We start from the raw sequence: 21,185 nt of genomic DNA, 5'->3' as shown, positions 1-21,185 counted from the left end.
TCTAATGTATCTTCCCAGCAGCAGTGTTCCCACAGTCAGCTGTGTGAATCTGAAACGCAATGGAAGAAGTGCCACCGTGGCCTTAAAAAGACAAACCTACAATTATCTCACCGTGAAACAGATTTTGTTTTATGTTTACGTACATTACAGTGTGTCGCACTCTAAATACACACTATCGTTGTTTATCGTGTATATATGTACATATGCATTACGTTTATTTTATCAGGATCAGTATCTGATAAGCGTTCAATCTGGATCACCGCAGCAACAACGGCACGCGCAGAAGAGGCAAGCGCGAGGAAATCTTCAGGAAAAAGCCCCTTCTGCCCAAATCCAACATGTTCTCAAAATTCACTTCAATCCTGCAGCATGCGGTCGAAGCGGTGAGACATTTCAACTTATTTAAGACCACGTTAATAAACAATTTGACTGAAAAGTGATCAAGTACGTTTAAGTCAAGTCAGTTTGTGCGATGGCCTGCTAACGTTAGCCAAACAAACACATGAGCCAACAGATGAACATTCAAAACATTTATAAAGTCTGTAATATATCCTGGTGTGTGTTAAAGCCTGTCTGTCCTTCTGAGTATGTTTTATTGTGTTTTTATAAACAGTCGGCTTCAAAATAGCTTGTTTCCTGTGTTGTTAGCCAGATGTGCTAACTATTGCGCAATTTGTGACTTGTTTAATTAAAATGTCTTCATGTACGTAAACCTTTTGCGGTTTTAAATTAATATAGCCAAATATTTCTATGTTTTTTACGATTTTTTGACATATATTTAAATACGATGTGAAAGATACACGATATTATTTCGTATTAGCCGGTTAGCATGCTAACAGCTTATTGTAGGATGTAAACAAACCAACCAGCTGTTTCTATGCTATACCCAGGCAAACCATAACTACAAATCTACTGTCATCTTATCATAACTGTAAACGTTAACATGTCAACAATATTGTTTTTCCCCTCAAAATGTCCAAACGGTGTATTTTATTTTAGGGTACATAATGTTACAATATACAGTAATGTTCAAAGGACCACTTTGACACAAAGCATTTTAATGTATTTTTTTATTTCATTTTTAGCTCGCTCCATCACTGCCCTTGCAAGAGGACTTTGTCTATCATTGGAAGGCCATTACACATTACTACATAGAGACCTCAGGTAAGAGATCATCTGTACTTACTGACTGTAAATCAGTCTCTTTTTCTGCAACCCCTTTGTCCCAGTGCTATGCTAGTGATGAATGTTTTGTTCCCTTATGTTAATAAAAATGAAAGATGGCTTTTTGTTGAAGCCGGTTGGAAAATACTTTGAAATAATACAACAGGGAAAACACTACTGAAACCAAAGCCATTGAAAGTGAATAAGATTGCTTTTGCATTCTCCTAAAATTTTTCTTTTTATATAATTTGTTTATATTTATTGTTTTTATCTAGATGATAAAGCCCCAGTGACGGATACCAACATTCCCTCGCACCTGGAGCAGATGCTGGATATTCTGATTCAGGAGGAGAGAGAGAGAGAGTCAGGTGAAACAGGACCATGTATGGAGTATCTTCTCCACCACAAAATCCTGGAGACGCTCTACACCCTGGGCAAAGCAGATGTGAGTCTTCGGTTGTTGGTCCACTGATTTGTTTGCAATTCTTTCCAGGTCAATTACAACAGAGATGAATAAAACCTAGTGAGTTTAGTACATGTGTAAGCACACATGTGACAGTACCATAGTATTTATTTGTTGAAAATTTCTACACGATTCACGATATTACTCATTCACTGTGAGTCATGTTCACTAAAAGAGATTGTCAACTACTTTGATCCGTTTAAGAAACAATAACAGTGAATATGTAATTTTAAAGGCTTTTTGCTCAGAAATGAAAATCAAGAGGTTTTAATAGGAGTATATTGGTAAAGTATTAAACCTCTACAGCATTTGTCTGCTAGTGCTGAAATTTTAAAGGGGACATATTAGGGATGGGCACGAGTACTCGATTGCTTGAGTACTCAAACGTAGCATCGATGATCGATCATGAAAACAATGATCATGTGGGCTTATTTATTTATTTATTTATTATGAATATGGCGGCATTTGGATGGCTTACAAGCGCATCTGATAGTAAAGACTGGGTCTGGAGATGCGTGTTTGAAGTCGTGTCGAGCTACGCAGATCGACGTATGACATCAGTTACGTTACCATGCGTGATTCAAAAACAAACGGCGCCGCAGCAACCCGCCGATCCGCGCAATGCCTGGCAGCCCGCCGATCCCTTGAAGCCGGCCACACCTCACATCACTGAGGCACTATGGTTTAAAAGGATGCCGTGATTTTCGGAAATACAGTCAGTCAGGTGCAAAATGTACAGCGCCGTCAAAAGTTCAATGGGTTATCATCTCATATTTAAACATCAAATATCAAGAGATACCAGAGAGCCATACGAGCATTACATTTTGAACAGGTAAGGGACGACGACACAACACAGCTAATCGCTAAAATGAGAGCAAAAGACTTAAAGCTGGTTAATGTTATGAAGCATAGTTACGAAGCTTGTGCTTTGACTGGACGTGTTTAAAGCGCGCTGTTTATGATACACATCCACAAAGGGAGTTAAAAGTAAGAGGTTTCTTTTAAAAGCATTTAGTTCATTAGTAGTCTAGTATGTGTTCATTGTTCTCCCATAGTTTTTCAAAATTAAGTATTATTTGAGTGTTTTTAATAAAATATTGTAATTTTCACCATGACGTGTATGCCCCGCCCCTTTGATTGCCCCGCCCCCAGTTAATCGAGTACTCGTTCTTCAGAGCTATGGATTTATCAAAATGAAAAAATTACATAAATGCACATCCCTAGGACATATCATGAAAATCAGACTTTTTCCATGTTTAAGTGCTATAATTGGGTCCCCAGTACTTCTAAAAAAGTACAACCTAAAAAATGTGACAAAGATCAACCAAGTAACTTAGTTTTGGTAAACCATTCTCTGCAAACATGTCAGGTAATTCAAATTTGGCTCCCCTTGTGATGTCAGAAGGGGATAATACCAGCCCTTAAGCTGCAATATCCAACCACGGCACTGCCATTTAGTAAAGTGATCAGCTCAATTGCATTTTAAAGGACGCACCCCAAAACAGCACATTTTTGCTCATACCTACAAATTGCTATTTTTAACATGTTATAATAAATTATCTATATGGTATTTTGAGCTTAAACTTCACATTAGAGGTCTTCTGGGTTCCAAAAACGCAGACAGAGAGAAAGCCCACTGGCTTTACTTTGTTATCTGATGACCTCACCAAGGTAACCGGTATAATGTACATTTAAAATTGACTGACATGTCTGTCTCAACGAAAATTAACCTACCACCAGCCACACAATGCCGCAAGTGCTCTTGGCAAACAGAGGAGAGGTTTGAAAAGGACATTGACGCACACACACGAGAGAGTTCGGGTCTTACCCGAGATCTGATGCCACTATTATTATACCCGACCCGTGTCCGAGGGGACAGACGTGAAACTTTTTGACCCAAACCCGATCGGGTCTCGGGTCGGACCTCGGGTTTTAAGATCTAAGTGGACCCGTGAAGACCTCTACTTCACATATGTACTCTGGGGACACCAAAGATTTATTTTACATATTAAAAAAGTCTTGTGAAATGTCCCCTTTAATGCTGGGGTACTGGTGGCTTACAACTTAGACCTATTCTCTATTACTTTCGGCTCTGGAAGTTAGTGCCATATTTGGTGCAACCATAAATCTTGACCCAATGGGCTTTGTGAGATCCACTTGAAATTAAAGTGTAACACATGAGCCAGACATAGCACTAAAAAGTGCTTTAATGATATTAAAAGGAAAGGTAATATATTCACTGTTATTCTGCTTTGACATTTGTACTTTTCCTTAGTGCCCACCTGGAATGAAACAGCAGGTTCTGGGTTTCTACACCAAGTTGCTGGGTCGAATTCGCCAGCCTCTCATGCCTCACATCAATGTGCACAGACCTGTACAGGTAGGCATAATTTTAGTCCTAAACTATTCTTGCATGACAAACTGTTTGAAATGCTAGCCTTGTACTAACTGTGCAATTGTAGCTTTCGAGTAACAAGCCCAAATCTCTAGCCACTATGCCACAGCTGTACCCACTCTACCTATTAAAATACTGCACAAGTGTTAATACAGTTGCACGCTATTATGAACAATAATAGGCTTTCACCAAGCCTGACAGTTTTATAAATTTGACTCTTCTATTTCTTGCACTTTTATTCAACATTTTATATAAACATTCTTATATAAACTTCTGGTTACATTTCACAGAAAATGGTTCGCCTGTGTGGGGAAGTTCTGGCTGCTCCTACAGAGAATGAAGAGATCCAGTTTCTGTGTACCGTCTGTGCCAAACTTAAACAGGACCCTTACCTCGTCAACTTTTTCTTGGAAGTGAGTGTTAGGTGATATGTGTGGTAGTTTGATGTTAAATTAAATCCACAGAATAATGTCATTAAGTTTGTTGCAAAGGATTCCATTTATTTGGAAAAGCCCTTGGATCGAGCGCAGTCCTGTGGTGCCTTAAAATGCTGATTAGGTAGACAGCTTGCTAGGTTTTGAAACGGGGCTTACGTTTACCGTTCGCAATCTATGTATTTGCATTGCAGAATAAGAACAAACGGCCGGAGGCTGCTAAAGATGATGGAGGGGATTTGGTGAAAGAGGATCCATCTTCTCCAGACACAGGACAGAATCAAATTCCCAGTCCGGTCAGGTCGGCACAGAAAGATGCAGCGTGTAAAGCCACCAGTCCATCAGCAGAATCTAGTCCGTCCTCTGTTCGCTCTAAGGTGGCAAACAATGACAACTACAACCTAGTCAGCTCTCTTCTCAACCTTACCAAGAGTCCGGTGAGTGCAACACACCACCTCCTGGTTGAACGACAGAAGCGATCCTGATGAATCGGTGTTGTTTTTGTAACGACTGAACCTGTCTTTCTCTCAGGATGGTCGTATTGTGGTGAAGGCGTGCGAGGGTCTGATGCTCATAGTCAGCTTACCTGAACCAGCTGCAGCCGAATGCCTGACAGAAAACACAGAGCTCAGTCAACTCCTCACAGATCGACTGGCACAGTTTTACCGGGCCCTTCCCCAGTCCATGGATCCTGTTGACATCGAAACTGTGGAGTCTGTAAACTGGGGGTAAAGAAACAGCATATTCTAATCCAAAACCATATATTGCTTTACCTTCAATTAAAAGATTTAAGAGTGATCCTAAAATGTATAAATAGAAAAAAAATGCCACTGAATGGTGATTTTTGTGGTTAATTTTTCAGTGATATTCTTCTAAATAAATTAAAAAAAATAATCGCAATATTTACCTGCATGTGTTACTAAATATTATAATAACTAATAATTGTCTGGATGATGTCATGAATCACCGAATCGGGTTTTGAATCGATTCATTCAAACTAATCATTTGAACTTATTCACTAAAAAGCATCTACTTATCATCATAAATATATTGTATTTGACATATGGTCGTGCCCTTTCTGAAATAGTTCTGTATTTTTGTTTTATCTGTGTGTGTATGTGTAGGCTGGATGTATACAATTTAAAGGAAGATGCTGCTGCTTTTGCTGGCAAACGTGCGCTCATCTCCTTCCTGTCTTGGCTGGACTACTGCGACCAGCTCATCAAAGAGGCTCAAAAAGTAAAATCCCTCAGAAGATGTGTCTGCTAATATTGAGAATTAACAATTAATTGAGTATGCACATGTGTATCATTCATGAAATCTTTTTATTTATGCCTCACCATAGACCGCAGCTGCAGTCCTGGCCCAGGCTGTGAGAGAACGGTTCTTCGTTGCTGTAATGGAGCCTCAGCTAATGCAAACGTAAGTGACCAATCCTACTGTAAGTGTGTGTTGGCAGGTGAACTGGGGTCAACAGTAAATGTATTTAACAGGGTTCCCACGGGTCCTTGAAATCCTTGAAAGTTTGTGAATCTGGGGAAAAAATTCAAGGCCCTGGGAAGTTTTTGAAAATATACATACAGGTCATTTGAAAGTGCTTGAATCTATTTATAAATATAGATAAAAAAAATCTGTGTAGTGTAGGATAATATCATAAAAAATCTTTTTAAACACACGTGATGACTGTTCGCTTTCAATGCTTATATCTATGCGAATGTTGATTCATACCAACATGCTTTTTTGCATAGTTGTGTCTGACACATGAAAATGTCTCGGGTTACGTATGTAACTGTTGTTCCCTGAGAAGGGAACGAGACACTGCGTCTCCTTTGCCATACGTCCTGCGTCCCTGTAACGCTGTCTTTGGCAACATTTCAGATAGCGATATACTTCCTAGCTCCTGCGTCACCCTGTCTTTGTCGTTAAGCCTCACCATTGGTTGAATTTGATATACACATTCAGATGCACATACCCTTGGAGGTGTCCCCAAAGTGTCACCACAGTGACGCAGTGCGAGTTCCCTCGAAAGGGAACTGTAACAATGTATCTTTAAAGGTAAAACAATGTAACCTTGCTCTTACTTGAAATGTGTCCCCACATTTAGTCCTTGAATTTTAGGGTTATTGGACCTGGAAAGTCCTTGAATCGGAAGTTAACTAAGGTGTGGGAACCCTGATTTAAGATCTCTCTTGTTTACATACCTTTGTCACTGTAGGTCAGAGGTGGGTATTCTGACCTCCACAGCCCTGTTAAACAGGATCATAAGACAGGTGACATCAGAGGCATTGCTGCAGGAGATGGTGTACTTTTTGTTGGGAGAGGAGACAGGCCCAGAGACCCTGGCCGGCACCACCCAGCATCCCCTGAGACACAGACTCATCGAACACTGTGACCACCTGTCAGATGAGGTAATGCTGGCAGCCATGACTGCATTGACTGCTTGAATCAAAACATTATTACATTAAAGGAAAACACCATCGTTTTTTTATATTTTACTATGTTCTTACCTCAACTTAGACGAATGAATACATACCTTACTTTTTAAATGCGTGCACTTAATCTTTGTACAGCGCATTGTGAATGTGTATGAATTTAGAAGCCACCGAACACTTTTATGTTTTCCCTATTTAAAGACTGTTACATAGTAACACGAGCAAATATGGTGGCACAAAATAAAAGGTTTTTTTTAAGCAGATAAAAAATGAGAACTATGTTGTATGGCAGAATTTGATGTAAGAACATAGTAAAATATTGAAAATCTGTGGTGTTTTCCTTTAAATCAAATTAGTAATTAAGAGTCATTTAGATTTTCACAAACATTTGAAACCTTGTTATAAGAATAATGTCAAAAACAAATTATTTTATATGCATTTTTGAGCAATATATGAAGAAGAGATTTAATATCAAGTAGGGATTTACCGATAAATCGGCCCTTTAATCGATATGGGCAGATAAAAGCATTTTCCCCACTATCGGACATTGGCTGATTGTTTAAAAACAGAGGATGATTGGAGCAGATTATTAGTTCCTGGCATTTTAAAGCAATTATTTTTTAATTTGGTCACAATGACAACAGAATTGCAATTTGCACATTTAGGATTTCGTAACATAATTTGAAATGAGTAAAAAGAAACTATTGGTAATTGTCGGTAGATGACCCAGACATTTTGTATTGTGCATCGCTAGTCTCAAGTAATGTTTTGTATTGTAATACTTTATTCAATATATCCAGTTTGAAGCGTCCAAATGCTCTGAATGAGGATTACTAAACAAAACCGCGCTTACCATTGTTCATTCTAATAAGGAAAATGGGAGGAAATATCTGATAAATGGAGTTATTTTAAAACAAAAACTTGCTTGAAATGCTTTTGTCATGGCATTTTAATACATGCATTAATTTACATTTATGCATTTAGCAGACACTTTAATCCAAAGTGACTTACAGTGCATTACAAGGTATACATTTTTATCAGCATGTGTGTTTCCTTGGTTCGAACCTAAAACTTTTGTGCTGCTAACGCAATGCTCTACCACTGAGCTATTCAGGAACACCATAATGAATCCATAACTTAATTTTTATTATGCAACTAAAACCCCCATCATAACCGTAGCATGCCAAACCAAATATTATCTTTTATACAGATTGCATATATACTGTTACAGTCTTTGCGTTTTAGGTTGATGATGTTGTGGTTCTGTCCGGTTCTAGATCAGCATCATGACACTAAGGCTCTTCGAGCATCTGCTACAGAAGCCATGCCAGCACATCCTGCACAACCTGGTGCTGCGCTGCTTAGAGGAACGCAACTACATAGAGAACAAACAGCCGGAGGAACGAGAGGAGCGAGAGCACATGGAGAACGGCCAACCGCATGATGCCGTGTAAGAGCTCCCGTCCGCACTGCTGCTAAACTGCTCGATCCTTCTGATCGATCAACTGCATGGTCCTAAAACCTGCTCATTCAAGATCAATATTGTCAATGAATAAACCTGAAATGCAACTTAAACCAAAGTGATATGTTGCTGATGTGAAATATTGAATTTGGGAGGGATGCTGTGTAAGGATACTATTTGTAAAGGTGGTGTCCTTTTTTTTCATTGTTAAAATACTTTTACTTATTCCAGCTTTATATACAGATGATTATTAGTAACCCATTGTTAGGTTAAGTGTATTGAGGGTGTGTGCTCTTGCTCTGTGTTGCATCCCAGATAGTTTGGCTCAGTGTTTAGGGGGAGGAAACCATAATGGTATAACTTATGATACAGGAGGGGAACTTTTTTGTCAATTATTTTTGCAATTTCACTTGGTATCGCTTGTGCCAAACCTTCATATTGATTGTACACTGCAAAATGACTTTTTAACTCAGTATTTTTGTCTTGTTTTTAGTAGAAAAAATCTGCCAATGGGGTAGCAAATTTTTCTTGAATAAAGTGTTTCAAGAAAAAAGTTCAATATTTTTTTGCTTACCCCTTTGGGAGATTTTTTTGCTGGTTTTATCCACAAATTCACTTACATTTTTAAAATGTTTTTTGTCTTAAAACTACACTAATTTCCTTAGGATATAAAAAATCTTAGTTTAAGAATTTTTAGATATTTTTACTGAATACAAGACAAAAATACTAAGACATTTTTTTCTTGAAAATCATTTTTTACAGTGTATTTTGATCTTGTTTTCCGTCGAAATATCTAAAAATTCTTAAATTAAGATGCTTCTTCTTGATGAGCAAAATGACCTAAGATGGTAAGTAGTTTTTAGACAAAAAATATACAATTTAAGTGATTTTGTGCTTAAAACAAGCACAAATATCTGCCAATGGGGATATATATATATATTTTAAAATAAGAATCTTTTTTTCTTAAATGCTTAATTCAAGCTAAATTTTCTCACCCTTTTGGCAGATTTTTTTTTATTTTATTTATTTTTTTGCTTGTTTCAAGCATAAATTCACTTAAATCGTATATTATTTGTCTAAAAACTAAATTTAAGAATTTTTAGATATTTCTACGGAAAACAAGATCAAAATACTACGTGATAAGTCATTTTTTGTAGTGTAATTGCCTAATAAAGCCCCTACACTCCAAAAAATTCTTAGGTAGTATTTTTGTCTTGTTTTAAGCACAAATATCTAAAAATTCTCAAGTCAAGATGCATTTTCCTGAAAAGCAAAATATCCTAAGAAAATAAGTCTAAATATCCTAAAAAAAATTGCCAATCGGGTAAGCAAAAAATCTTGATATTTTTTCTTAAAACACTTAATTCAAGAAAAATTTGGTTACCCCATTGGCAGATTTGTTATGTTTGTTTTATCCACAAATTTACATAAATTTGTTATATTTTTTGTCTAAAAACTAGACTTATTTTCTTAGGTCATTTTGCTCATCAAGAAAAAACATCTTGATTTAAGAATTTTTAGATATTTGTACTGAAAACAAGACAAAAATACAAAGTAAGAGAGTCATTTTTTGCAGTGTACACAATCCTTAAGAGACAGCCTGCCTTCTAAACTATTATATATAGATAATATAAAGCAATGAAGCACACAATTAAACATTTCCACTCATTCAGCAGATGCACACGAAGTAAAAAAAAATTGCACAGCCTCAAGTGGTTTACTGCTTTAGAAATGACAATAAATTAAAAGATGATCATGTTTAATAAATACTTAAAACTATAAAAAATGTATTGATATGATACAGGCTGTTTACATTGCCTTGCACTTTGGTGCGTTGCCATAAAATGGCTGATCATATCATTTATCACCCAATTTCCAACGGTTTGGCATGATTTATATAAAATCTAATGTTCATAAAGATGAATATTCAAATACATGTCTGATTTATGAAAGTACACCAAACAACATGAATGCCCCATTAGAATCAATGGATTTAGTCACCATATTATATTGCATCACAACAGTTATACTCATCTTATCTCTAATAGTTGTGCTGTAGGTTTGGTGTTTGTTTGTTTTTTTAATGAGTTGCCATCTAATCTATAATTAAACTTTCTTGCAATGCATCCTCAGAGACCTGGAAGAAGACCCTCTGTTCTCAGACCTTTCTCCTGATAACAGACTCTCAAGCCCTGATTGGTTGAGCTGCTCACCGCCACAGAGCACAGAACACACGAGACCTGATGGGAAGACAGAGGTGCACAAAATAGTTAACAGGTACAGCATTATACACCTGTGCAAGTAAAATCAGTACGCACACATTTATTTTTACATACATATAAGGGATGCATAACGATTAATTGCGATTAATCTATAGCAGAATAAAAGTTTTGTTTACATCATATATGTGTGTGTGAATTGTGTATAATAACTTTGTATAAATAAATGCACACACATGCATGTATATATTTAAGAAGTGTTTGCATGTGTATATACATATATTTATGTATAACTTATTATTATACATGCATGTGTGCATATTTATATATATATACATAATTATTATACACAGTTCACACAAATATATGATAAAAAAATCTTTTTTCTGGTATAGATTAATTGCGATTAATATTTTTGCGTCCCTAAATTTTATTATTTTGTTATGAGTGATAACTTGTGGGTAATTGTTTTATGTTCCTTGTAGTTTTCTGTGTTTGGTGCCTGATGAGGCAAAATCATCCAATCACGTCGAGGGCACAGGCTATGACACCTATCTGAGAGACGCACACAGACAGGTGAGGAGTTAATCTGTGCGTCATAATGGCTGTGGCTTCTGTCAATGGATATGTATTAGGGATGCATAACACGATTAATCATGATTAATCACGATTAATCTATAGCCGAATAAAAGTTTTTGTTTACATCATATATATGTGTGAACTGTGTATAATAATTGTGTATATATAAATATGCACACATGCGTGTATAATTTTAAGAAAGAATATATATTTAAATATGAAGTATTTATATATAATATAAATTATACATAAATATACAAATGTATATACACACGTAAACATTTCTTAAATATATACATGCATGTGTGTGTATTTATCTATACAAAGTTGTTATACACAATTCACAAACACATATATGTACATAAAAAATTATTCTGCTATAGATTAATCGCGATTAATCGTTATGCATTCCTACTATGTTTATATGTACACCAATATGCAATTATTTTCAATAATCAGAGTAATGACTTAATCGCACGAGCTAAAGTATAATCGCAATATTGCCAAAATCTTATTATTATCGCATTATGAGGGTCCATGTTAACGTGGTCAGTGTTTCCTGCCGCATTTGATGTCATTTTTTCAATTTCATATTATTGTGTGTCTGTATGTTTACAGTTTCGGGATTACTGTGGGGTTTGTCAGAAATGGGATTGGCGCAGCAGTCCTAAACCCTTTGAGAAGTGTAATCTGGAAAGTAGTTTTTTTGAGGGACATTTTCTCAAAGTGCTGTTTGACAGAATGGGGCGTATCCTCGATCAGGTATGTGGACTTAAGATTTTTGCTCACTTTTTATAAATAAATAAATCCCTACATTCCTACATGTACATTTCTCCCAAGTTCTCATCACTGTAAAGGAAAAAAATGCAATGTTCCTCTGTCTCTCCATCCAGCCGTACGATGTGAACCTTCAGGTGACGTCTGTGCTGTCTAAACTGTCCCTGTTGCCTCATGCACATCTTCACGAGTATCTGCTGGATCCATACATTAACCTGGCGCCAGGCTGCAGATCTCTCTTCTCAGTTATTGTCAGGGTATGACAGCTCTCCTTCAGACTCAATCATTAGCTCAGCTTTATACACAATTAATGCTGCTCTGCAGTTTCCTGTCCATTTTAATTCAGTATGCATTACTGAACTGATTTTCTTGCAGCATATAAATCATTTACTGTAACATTATGCGATTACGATTAGCAATGTCACACTGGTGTAGTGCATTTCATTAGTTTAACCTGTTTGCATGGATTGTTTGATCAGGTGGTTGCAGATCTGATGTTGAGAATCCACCGCATCCCTGATTTCACCTCAAAACTTCTGCTAGTGAGGAAGAGACTGCTAGGGCTAGAGCCAGAAGGCATGAGGTAAGAACCCGCTGATCTCCATGTGTGTATTTGTAAAAACCTCATAGTGCCTGCAGTGCACTACGCCACCATCTAAATGGGGTTTAAAGGGCACTTATTTTGCCAATTTTTACAAGATGTACTTTAAATCTTATGTGTGCCTAAAATGTGTCTGTGAAGTTTCAACTAATAATACCCCACAGATAATTTGTTAAGACATGTCTAAAATGCCTCTATTTGGGTGGGAGCAAAAAAGCACTGTTTTCATAAGTGTACCCTTAAATGCAAATGAGCTACAGCTCCGTACGCCTTACTTTATCAAGAGACAGTGAGCACTTTTATGGCGCTTTTCCATTGCATAGTACCCCACGGTTTAGTTTAGTTTGGGTCGGGTCAGCTCACCTCACTTTGGCTCGGTTAGCTTTTCCATCGAGTTTAGTATCACTTCGCAGTGGGAGGGATTATAGGCATGTCGTTATATTTGCGCTTCCTACTGCTGTGACATTATACAAGTGAGAGCGTTGTACATTCCCATACATTTATTATTTCTCAGTCCGCCACAAAATTAAAATTGGCCAACACAAATAGATGTTTGCACATCGCGTTTATCACTAACGTTAACTTAGTCTCACATGACAGTTTCTGTTCAAACACAGGGGCGTCAGTCGACGGCACTCCGCTGAGCCTCATAGAAGTTGCATTTAAACAAATAATGCTGACGTGCTTGTCGCGAATAAACTGTTATGGTGTCCCTGGTTCTTAACCTGTGTATGTTTGTTCGTGAGTTTGGGAACTTATAGCAGAGCACAGATGACAACATTTTTGCTTGAGACACCGCAAGCTAGCCTAGCACAGGTAAAGCTAATCTACATTATAGCGATGACGCTGCAGTGATGATTCTCTCAGACCAATCAGTGACCTACAGTGTTTTCGCGTCACGTTTGGTATCAGCTCGGGTCGCTTGGAACCCCAACCGAGGTGGTACGAAAAAAAGTATCGGGTACTGCATACTGCACCCAATGCAAAAGCTCCCAAAAGTAAGCTGACCCGACCCAAACTAAACTAAACCGTGGGGTACTATGCAATGGAAAAGCGCCATTAGTTACAAATAGATCTGATTCCTGTGAATACAGTCTGAGACAATAGTATATTTAGCTTTATTAGTGCAACAATGTGCTAACAAACACATTTACAAAAGCATTTGGGTAAAATTAACCAGTCAGTCAGTGGCCGTGTGCGGGGCTTTATCAGTGTAATGTCACATTACCAAGAGAATCAAAACAGCATGTCTTATGATACTGTTTTGGTTTAATGGGGATTAAAATATTGTAGGGTTGAAGTGTTCACATACTGCCAACACACATTTATGTCCAAAAACCTTTTAAAGTGGATTTTAACACCATGCAAAAGTGTTTTTTTTACAGAAGTATTTTTGCCATCTGCAAAAATCCAAAGGTCTCATTCCATTGACATTTTTCTATGGGTTCAATCCAGGATAAATCACAACATTATTGCAAATGATTTATTGTGAAATAGCATTTGATTGTGTTTTCATTTGGGCATGTTTTAAATGTAAAATGTTTCATACATCTATTAGATAAATACAATATTATGCAAAAGTCTTAGGCAGCCACCAGTTTTGTCTTTTTTTTTAAACTTTGTTTTAGCAGTTTTAATTACCATCCATATTTATTTGTTGTTCTCTATACACTGTAAAAAGTGACTGGGTGGAACAACTTAAAAATTTTAAGGTTTTTTTCACCTTAATTTTTTACCTGAAGTGAAACTAAAGTAAAATTTTATGTATAAAAAAAGTTTTTTTGTGTTACCAATTGAAGTAATTTTTTTAAGTTGATCCAACTTTTCACTTTTTACATTGTTTTAAGAGAAAACAAGAAAATGTTGGAAATATGCCCAAAAATGTAAACAAAATTCAGGATTTAGTGTTGGCCTCTCTTGGCACTAAACACATCTAAAACTGTTTTGAGGAGAATTACGTCATTACATTAAAATTAGAAATTAGGATTTCATTTAATTTAGGTTTAAGAATAAGTTGAGCTCACACTTAACACTTGACACTTTAGCTTATAATTTTATTCTTTGTTTTAATACTGCATATACATTTCTTATTTTCTGGACATAATAAAGAGAAATAATTTAAAATATGGTCATGAAACCATTGCAAAAACAACAAATTTAATGGTGGCATGGTGCCCTAATGCTTTTGCACAGTACTGTATATCTTTTGAATACATTGCTCTGATGATGAGGTCCTGTTTGTCTTACAGCATTGATCACATGACATTACTCGAGGGGGTCATTGTTCTGGAGGAGTTCTGCAAAGAGCTCGCAGCGATCGCGTTCGTCAAGTTCCACGCTTCCACCTCCACTTCTCCTTGATGTTATCATGAAACATAAACTGATAATAAAAACAGACAAAGGGGGAAACGAAAAAAACAACAACTCACTTATCCCTCAACGCAGACGCCTGCCCGGCGCAGGACTGACATTCAAGAACTCTTCACGTGTGATATCTTTGGGAGGCTTTCGAAATGGTGACTGAGCTCACTATTCAGATACAGATACGGTGGAATGTTTAATGAAAAAAAGATGAATGATTTGTGAACAGTCCTGCTTATGTAGCGCTCATACATAAAGAAAAAAAATCGAGCTAAAGTAAAAACAAATGCGATGCCAAAAAAAATGAGTAGATAAAATAATCTACTTAAATTTGATTGTAGTAATTAAGACATTTAAAAAGGCTTCGATAAATATTTTATTAATATTATTTGTCGTTTAGAGTATCAAAGATACTGTCGTCTCTGTTCTTCTAAGATGAAGTCATTAGTACTGACATGAATGTCAAATGCAACAAATTTATTTGTGATTTAAAAAGACAATAACTCAGGATTCAAAGTCTTAGTTTTTAAACGATTGGAGAATCAGAAAGCGTTTTAAGCTCGTCTTCTGTTTCTTTATGGTGATGTTCGTAGCTGTTTCTCTTCTTTTAATCCGAATCGAATGCAGTGTGGACTCGTGATTCAAGCTGAATTTCACTGATGTGTTCCTAAACCATTTTAGTTATTTAATATTTTTTGTTTCATGTGTGCCTTGGTATCAGCTATACAGTAGCTGTGTCCGACCTGTATCATCGTATTTATTATTACGCTGACACTTTATAATAAGGTTGTATTTTTTTAACATTAGTAGATGCATAAGCTATCCCAAACTAACAACAATTTATCATGTTGATTCAGTGTGCATTAACAAATTTTGGTTTTAATATTGTATTATTAAATACTAAAATTAGCATGAACTAAGATTAATAAATGCTATAGATGTATTGTTCATTGTTAATTCATGGTAGCTAATGCATTAAACTGATGTTTGCAAATACAGCCTTATTGAAAAGTGTTACCGTTATTACTTTAAATGTACCTTATAAGGAGTAGTTTACACAAAAATCTAAGTTTACCCTCATGCATTTCCAATGCTGTATTAATCTCTTCTGTGCAACATGAAAGATGTTATGCAGAATATCGCGGTGCTGTTTTAAAGCTCAAAACGTAAGTATTACAAAAGTAATTATTATTAATATTTAGAGTCTTCTGAAGCCATACGATCACACCCAAATTTATAATCTTGACATTTACTCCCAGTGCTCAGACCTCCTCCTGACCAAAATCTTGTTTCATAAAAGAAATAAAATATGGGTTTGGAAAGCAATGAGGGTCAACATTTACATTTTTCAGTTTGTCTAGCTCAGAGGTGATCAGTTTGAGTTTAGCTGCTTTTTAAAGCGTTATGCATTTACATGATCAGACAGTGTGAAAATATACCAGCAATAGTGTTATTCATCAGGCGGCTCTCTGAAAGGGACAGACTGTCCCAAATGCACACTGTGTACATTTGGCAACGATGGGGCACAGCTTGAAATATGCGTTCTTGTCTTTTTTTTTAAGAGAGCCGGCTGCCTGGGCTTTCCTTTAAATAACTTGACATTGTGGCTTTTATGTAACGTTCTTTACAGGGTTTAAAATGTTTGGTAACATATATTTTTCTTAAGCTTCAAACATCAGCTTGCATTTTCCATCCACAGTAAAAACATGTCAAGGTCTGCATTTACAGCCACAGAAATTGCACACTAATGTATATTTGTTCATGTGCATAAACTCTTTATTTTCTTTATTAACCAAAGGAGCATCATAGGAGAAGCATGTCTGTTTCATAAAGAAAAAAGCAATGCATCTTTTTTTATTCTTGATCATGCACATTTTATACCGAGTTCTGAATGAATTTGGATCTGTGTATATAAAGATGTACAGTTATGACAGTAGTGATGTGTAAAATGCATGCAAGGTCATATGTTAATATGCAGACAAATGCCTATTTCTTCTTCTTTTGTTGCCTATTTATGGGGATATTTGTAATGCCTTATTTTAAAAGCAGTGAATGGTTGTATGACTGCTGTGGTCTTTGGGTTATGTAAGAAAAATACTGGTGTCCTTTTTTTAAGTTGCAAGGGAAGGTAATCTTTGGTTGAAAAAAAGATGTTGGCCTTTCTCCTGTTAGCGTATCTAAAGTTTTGTGTCCTTTATCTATGGATTTCATCTGCTTAGACCTTTCACTGTTCTGCGCGACAGATTTCTTCCCATCACTTGTACAGCTTTTGCTCACTCATTTTGAAATTACATATCACTGCCATGGTGTCACAATATGACACTTTTTAGATGCTAAACCGGCACTATTTTAGGGATGAGATGTGATGTGATCTCAGTTGCTTGATTCTGTTAGACCTGTAAATCTATGCCATGAGATTTGCTCTGTCCTGTGGATGTCCTTCCGTCCCAATTAAAACATTTGCTTTCTTCATGTTTGTATTGAACTGGTTTTAATTGAAGCATTCTGTTTTGAAAAGATTGCAAAATCTGGATCAGTTTAAAAACTTCCTCACACTCTTAAAAATTAAGGTGCTGGACGATGCCATAGAAAAAAAACCCATGGAGAACATTTAACACCCATCATTGAAGCTTTCTGTTTCTCAAAAATGGTGATTCCGTGGCATCATTGTGAAGAAACTTTATTTTTAAAGCACCTGTATTTTTAAAAGTTCGGATCAGATATAGCTTAAAGGATTTAGACTTAATGGAAATTTTATTTTTTAACAACCTGCTCTGATTTGACTATATGTTTTTTTTCTCAACCCAGTCTTCAGTCAAAAAGGTACTAATCTTACCTGTTGGGTTGTTTTCACCCATTTTCTGGATTAACCCAACCACGTTTGTCCCTTTCTGACCCAACGCAGGTAAAAAAAATCATATTTGTGACCCTGGACCACAAAATCATAAGAGTCAGTTTATTTTTTATTTAGATTACATTATCTCAACACTAAATAGATCAATCTTCTCTTGATGGATAGGACAAAATTTGGTCTAGATACAGCTTAAAAATCTCCAAACTGAGGTTTCTAAAAATCTAAAAAGGCTAGGCCTGTTGAGAACATCACATTTAAAGGGATAGTTCACCCAAAAATGAAAATTCTGTCATCATTTACTCACTCTCATATTGTTACAAACCTGTTAAACAGCGGTTCTCAAACTTTTTCCGCATGCGGCCCCCCTTGTGTACGGTGAATTCCTTCGCGGCCCCCCCAAAGATAATTTATGACAAAAAACTGTTCTAAAATTTTACTTTTTTCTTTTTACTTTTTTTTTAATTAAACAATACATATTATGTTATACAAAGTAATGCTGTTGGTTAGTAGCCTTATTTTTTTAGGTTTAATTACACAGAATTCATGATAAATGAATGTATTTTATAAAATGTCATAAAACTGGGGCCCCCCTGGCACCATCTCGCGGCCCCCCTGGGGGCCCCAGACCCCAGTTTGAGAACCACTGCTGTAAAAATGTCTTTGTTCTGATGAACACGAAGGAAGATATTTTGAGGAATGTTTGTAACCAAACCTTTGTGGACCCCATTTACTTCCATAGTAGGAAAAAATAATAAGTAAATGGGGTCCCCGAACGGTTTGGTTACAAACATTCCTCAAAATATCTTCCTTCGTGTTTATCAGAACCAAGCGTGCCGCACAAGCCCTGAAAAGTGAAGCCAAAACGTCTCGATCGCCCCCCAGTGACTGGTCCCGGTATAGGTCATAAACCCCGCCTCCCCCATGTTATTCAATGGGACTTGAGACCAACTAAACATTTTAATTACACATCAATTGTCTTTTTTTCCGAAGCTGGTTTCTGTCATTTACTGTAGTTTTTATAATGCTGATGTAACGTGTTTGTTTTAACAATAAGTTTGTTTTTAGTAAGTTATTTAATGCTATAAAAACGGCGGTGTCACGTCATGATTGACAGCTGTGATATGCGCATTCTGCGAGGGCGGGGCCTTGATTTTGCAGCTTTACTTCCTGCTCACTACTGCGCAGGAGTGGTCCAGAAATCGCTACTGCGCAGACTCAAGACCCAAGATGTCAGCGCCGTATCGGGACACTGGCGGCTTCACTTTTCACCAATGGAAGAGAGCGAACGGGCGTCGTCCATCTTTTTTACAGTCTATGATCAGAACAAAGAAGTTTATACAGGTTTGTAACAACCTGAGAGCGAGTAAATGATGACAGATTTATTTTTCATTTTTGAGTGAACTATCCCTTTAAAGTACAAAATATCTTTGTGAAACATGATTTTTACATAATATCCTAATGATTTTTGGCAAAAAGAAAAATGAATAATTTGGACCCATACAATACTAGTCAACATTAGAAGTGGATCAAAAACGTTAATGAGGACAAGAATGGGTATTGATTTTAAAACAACTTTTAGGAAACGTTTTGATCCACTTCAAATGTTGATAGTATTTTTTTTTTTTTTTTTTTTTTTTTTTTTTTTGCAAACATACCTGTGCTTATGTAGTTTTAGCTTGTTGTGTTGCGGTCATGCCGCAGGCGAAAGAAGTTAAAACACGAAATGTAGTTTTAAATTATATGGACTCTAAATGAGCCAAGTGGAATGGATTTGAGGAAGCAGCCTGGTAGTCAAGGCTGTAGCTAAAACGTGGAACGGAGTTTATTTTATTAAGGCATTCCTCGGGTGGAATGGATTTGACCGATGGCGCTCTGACAAGTGAACAGACATATGCCCTAAATTAGAGGAAAAAGTGAGTGGGTCCCATCTACATATAATGGTCCAGGGTCACACTTTGAAGTGCAGGTTTGTATTTTAGATCCAAAAATAATCCAATAATTACTAACTAGTATTATAGTACAGAATAACTGCTGTTTATGTGGCTATTTGTATCTTGTTAAAGACTTTACCTCAGGACCCACCCGTCACGAGCACCCTGCAGCTTTATGGTGTTGAATGCGGATCTCTCTCTCTCTCTCTCTCTCTCTCTCTCTCTCTCTCTCTCTCTCTCTCTCTCTCTCTCTCTCTCTCTCGAACACACACAGCATCAGGACCGGTGTTGGTGTTCTTAAACATGCCTGTGCACGGTGAGTGATTGATTATACATCATCATCCAGCATCTGTCATTTCCGGTAGCTCCTGGCATCGCAGTCTTACTTCATATTCAATAATTTAAGCTCTAACAAACAGGAATTTTTTTTTTTGTTAATAAGCGATTTCCATCTTTTCAGCCAAAGGACATATCGATTTACTAACCCTTACTCAACTCGTCAAAGTAGCTACTGGGACAGTTTAATTAACACGAACCAGTAAATGCTTTTAAATCAGGGTCTTGTTTTCACAAAAAGACCTGAAGAATTTATAATACTTCATTTTATTAACCAGCAGATGGCGGTAGAGTAGACATATCTACCATCATGTTATGCATTGTAGTGTAAGTCTGATATAACAGGATTGCTTTATTAATATGATAGCATACGGACTAAATAAAATAATGCGGCCTACTATTTTAAAAAGCACTGACATTAATATGGAGTTCCTAGATGTTGAAACTGTAATGTTTTCCCATTAGCGGGATACAGAGTTGAGGCGCTGATGCCATCCCAAAAGTGTTCATCTGTGGTTTAGCTTTGGGCTTTGGGCTTTGTGTAGGTCATAAAATTTTAATATGTAGTTTCACAATTTCTGTTTTGTATTGTCTGTTTTTAATCCCAGAGACATGTACTGGCATTTCTTTTCCAGTTTTTAATTGTAAAACATCATTCTGGAGCATAAATATAAAATACATAATAAATACAATGGAGATATGTTAAAAACACAATAATATGTGACCCAGTCTGTTACTATAGCCAAAGTCAGTTTTTGTGATTAACCTTTGTTTAACATAAAATTTTACGTCATAAAAAAGAACATTTGGTGGAAAATACAACCTTGATATCTTTAATATGGCTCAGTAAGATCATGTCAACGATTAAAATGTTACAATGTTAAGTAGGCATGGGCCGGTATAAGATTCTGGCGGTATGATAACCTTTAGCAAAAATACCACGGTTTCACGGTGTTGCGGTATTGCCATTGCGACACTAAAATTTGTTATTTTCAAATGCCAGGTACAATAAAGCCTTTAAATTATAATATGCTTTCAAAACATATATAATATTTTCGTAATATATATTAAATGTAAACATCAAATCAATCACATGACTTCATGATTTAATGAATTTTGTATAAACACAGCTCATACCTTGGAGACGGTATCACAGAACATTTTAGTGGTTTTGAAA

At 36.4% G+C, this 21,185-nt stretch overlaps 2 protein-coding genes and 1 long non-coding RNA gene across 3 annotated transcripts in view; all 3 read left to right on the top strand.

Annotated features, from left to right (window-relative positions):
- Positions 1-21,185, top strand: part of LOC135786627 (uncharacterized) — a 480,312-nt gene that overhangs the window by 353,831 nt on the left and 105,296 nt on the right. The window lies entirely within an intron of this gene.
- On the top strand, positions 24-17,359 carry fhip2a (FHF complex subunit HOOK interacting protein 2). The gene is made up of 17 exons (XM_065296113.1): positions 24-383; positions 1,086-1,164; positions 1,440-1,609; positions 3,903-4,007; positions 4,313-4,435; positions 4,651-4,893; positions 4,988-5,184; positions 5,581-5,695; positions 5,802-5,878; positions 6,672-6,864; positions 8,166-8,338; positions 10,484-10,627; positions 11,055-11,145; positions 11,767-11,910; positions 12,042-12,182; positions 12,405-12,508; positions 14,776-17,359. Exons 1-17 carry the CDS (start codon positions 339-341, stop codon positions 14,885-14,887), a joined length of 2,256 nt encoding a protein of 751 aa, XP_065152185.1. The 5' UTR covers positions 24-338; the 3' UTR covers positions 14,888-17,359.
- Positions 19,871-21,185, top strand: part of ablim1a (actin binding LIM protein 1a) — a 62,130-nt gene continuing 60,815 nt past the window's right edge. Inside the window, exon 1 of the transcript XR_010546959.1 lies at positions 19,871-19,988. The gene's annotated coding sequence lies outside the window, so the exon portion shown is untranslated. The remainder of the gene's footprint in view (positions 19,989-21,185) is intronic.

This window comes from Paramisgurnus dabryanus, chromosome 20 (genome assembly GCF_030506205.2).
Source record: "Paramisgurnus dabryanus chromosome 20, PD_genome_1.1, whole genome shotgun sequence".
Lineage (NCBI taxonomy): Eukaryota > Metazoa > Chordata > Actinopteri > Cypriniformes > Cobitidae > Paramisgurnus > Paramisgurnus dabryanus.
This window is presented reverse-complemented; position numbering and strand designations above follow the sequence as displayed.

What these genes read in the sequence shown, in the direction of transcription:
- fhip2a (XM_065296113.1), top strand. Translation starts at nt 339, where the DNA reads ATGTTCTCAAAATTCACTTCAATCCTGCAGCATGCGGTCGAAGCG. An exon ending in GAGCCTCAGCTAATGCAAAC is followed by an intron (nt 5,879 to 6,671) that starts GTAAGTGACCAA and finishes TTGTCACTGTAG; the next exon opens with GTCAGAGGTGGGTATTCTGA. An exon ending in TGGGGCGTATCCTCGATCAG is followed by an intron (nt 11,911 to 12,041) that starts GTATGTGGACTT and finishes CTCTCCATCCAG; the next exon opens with CCGTACGATGTGAACCTTCA.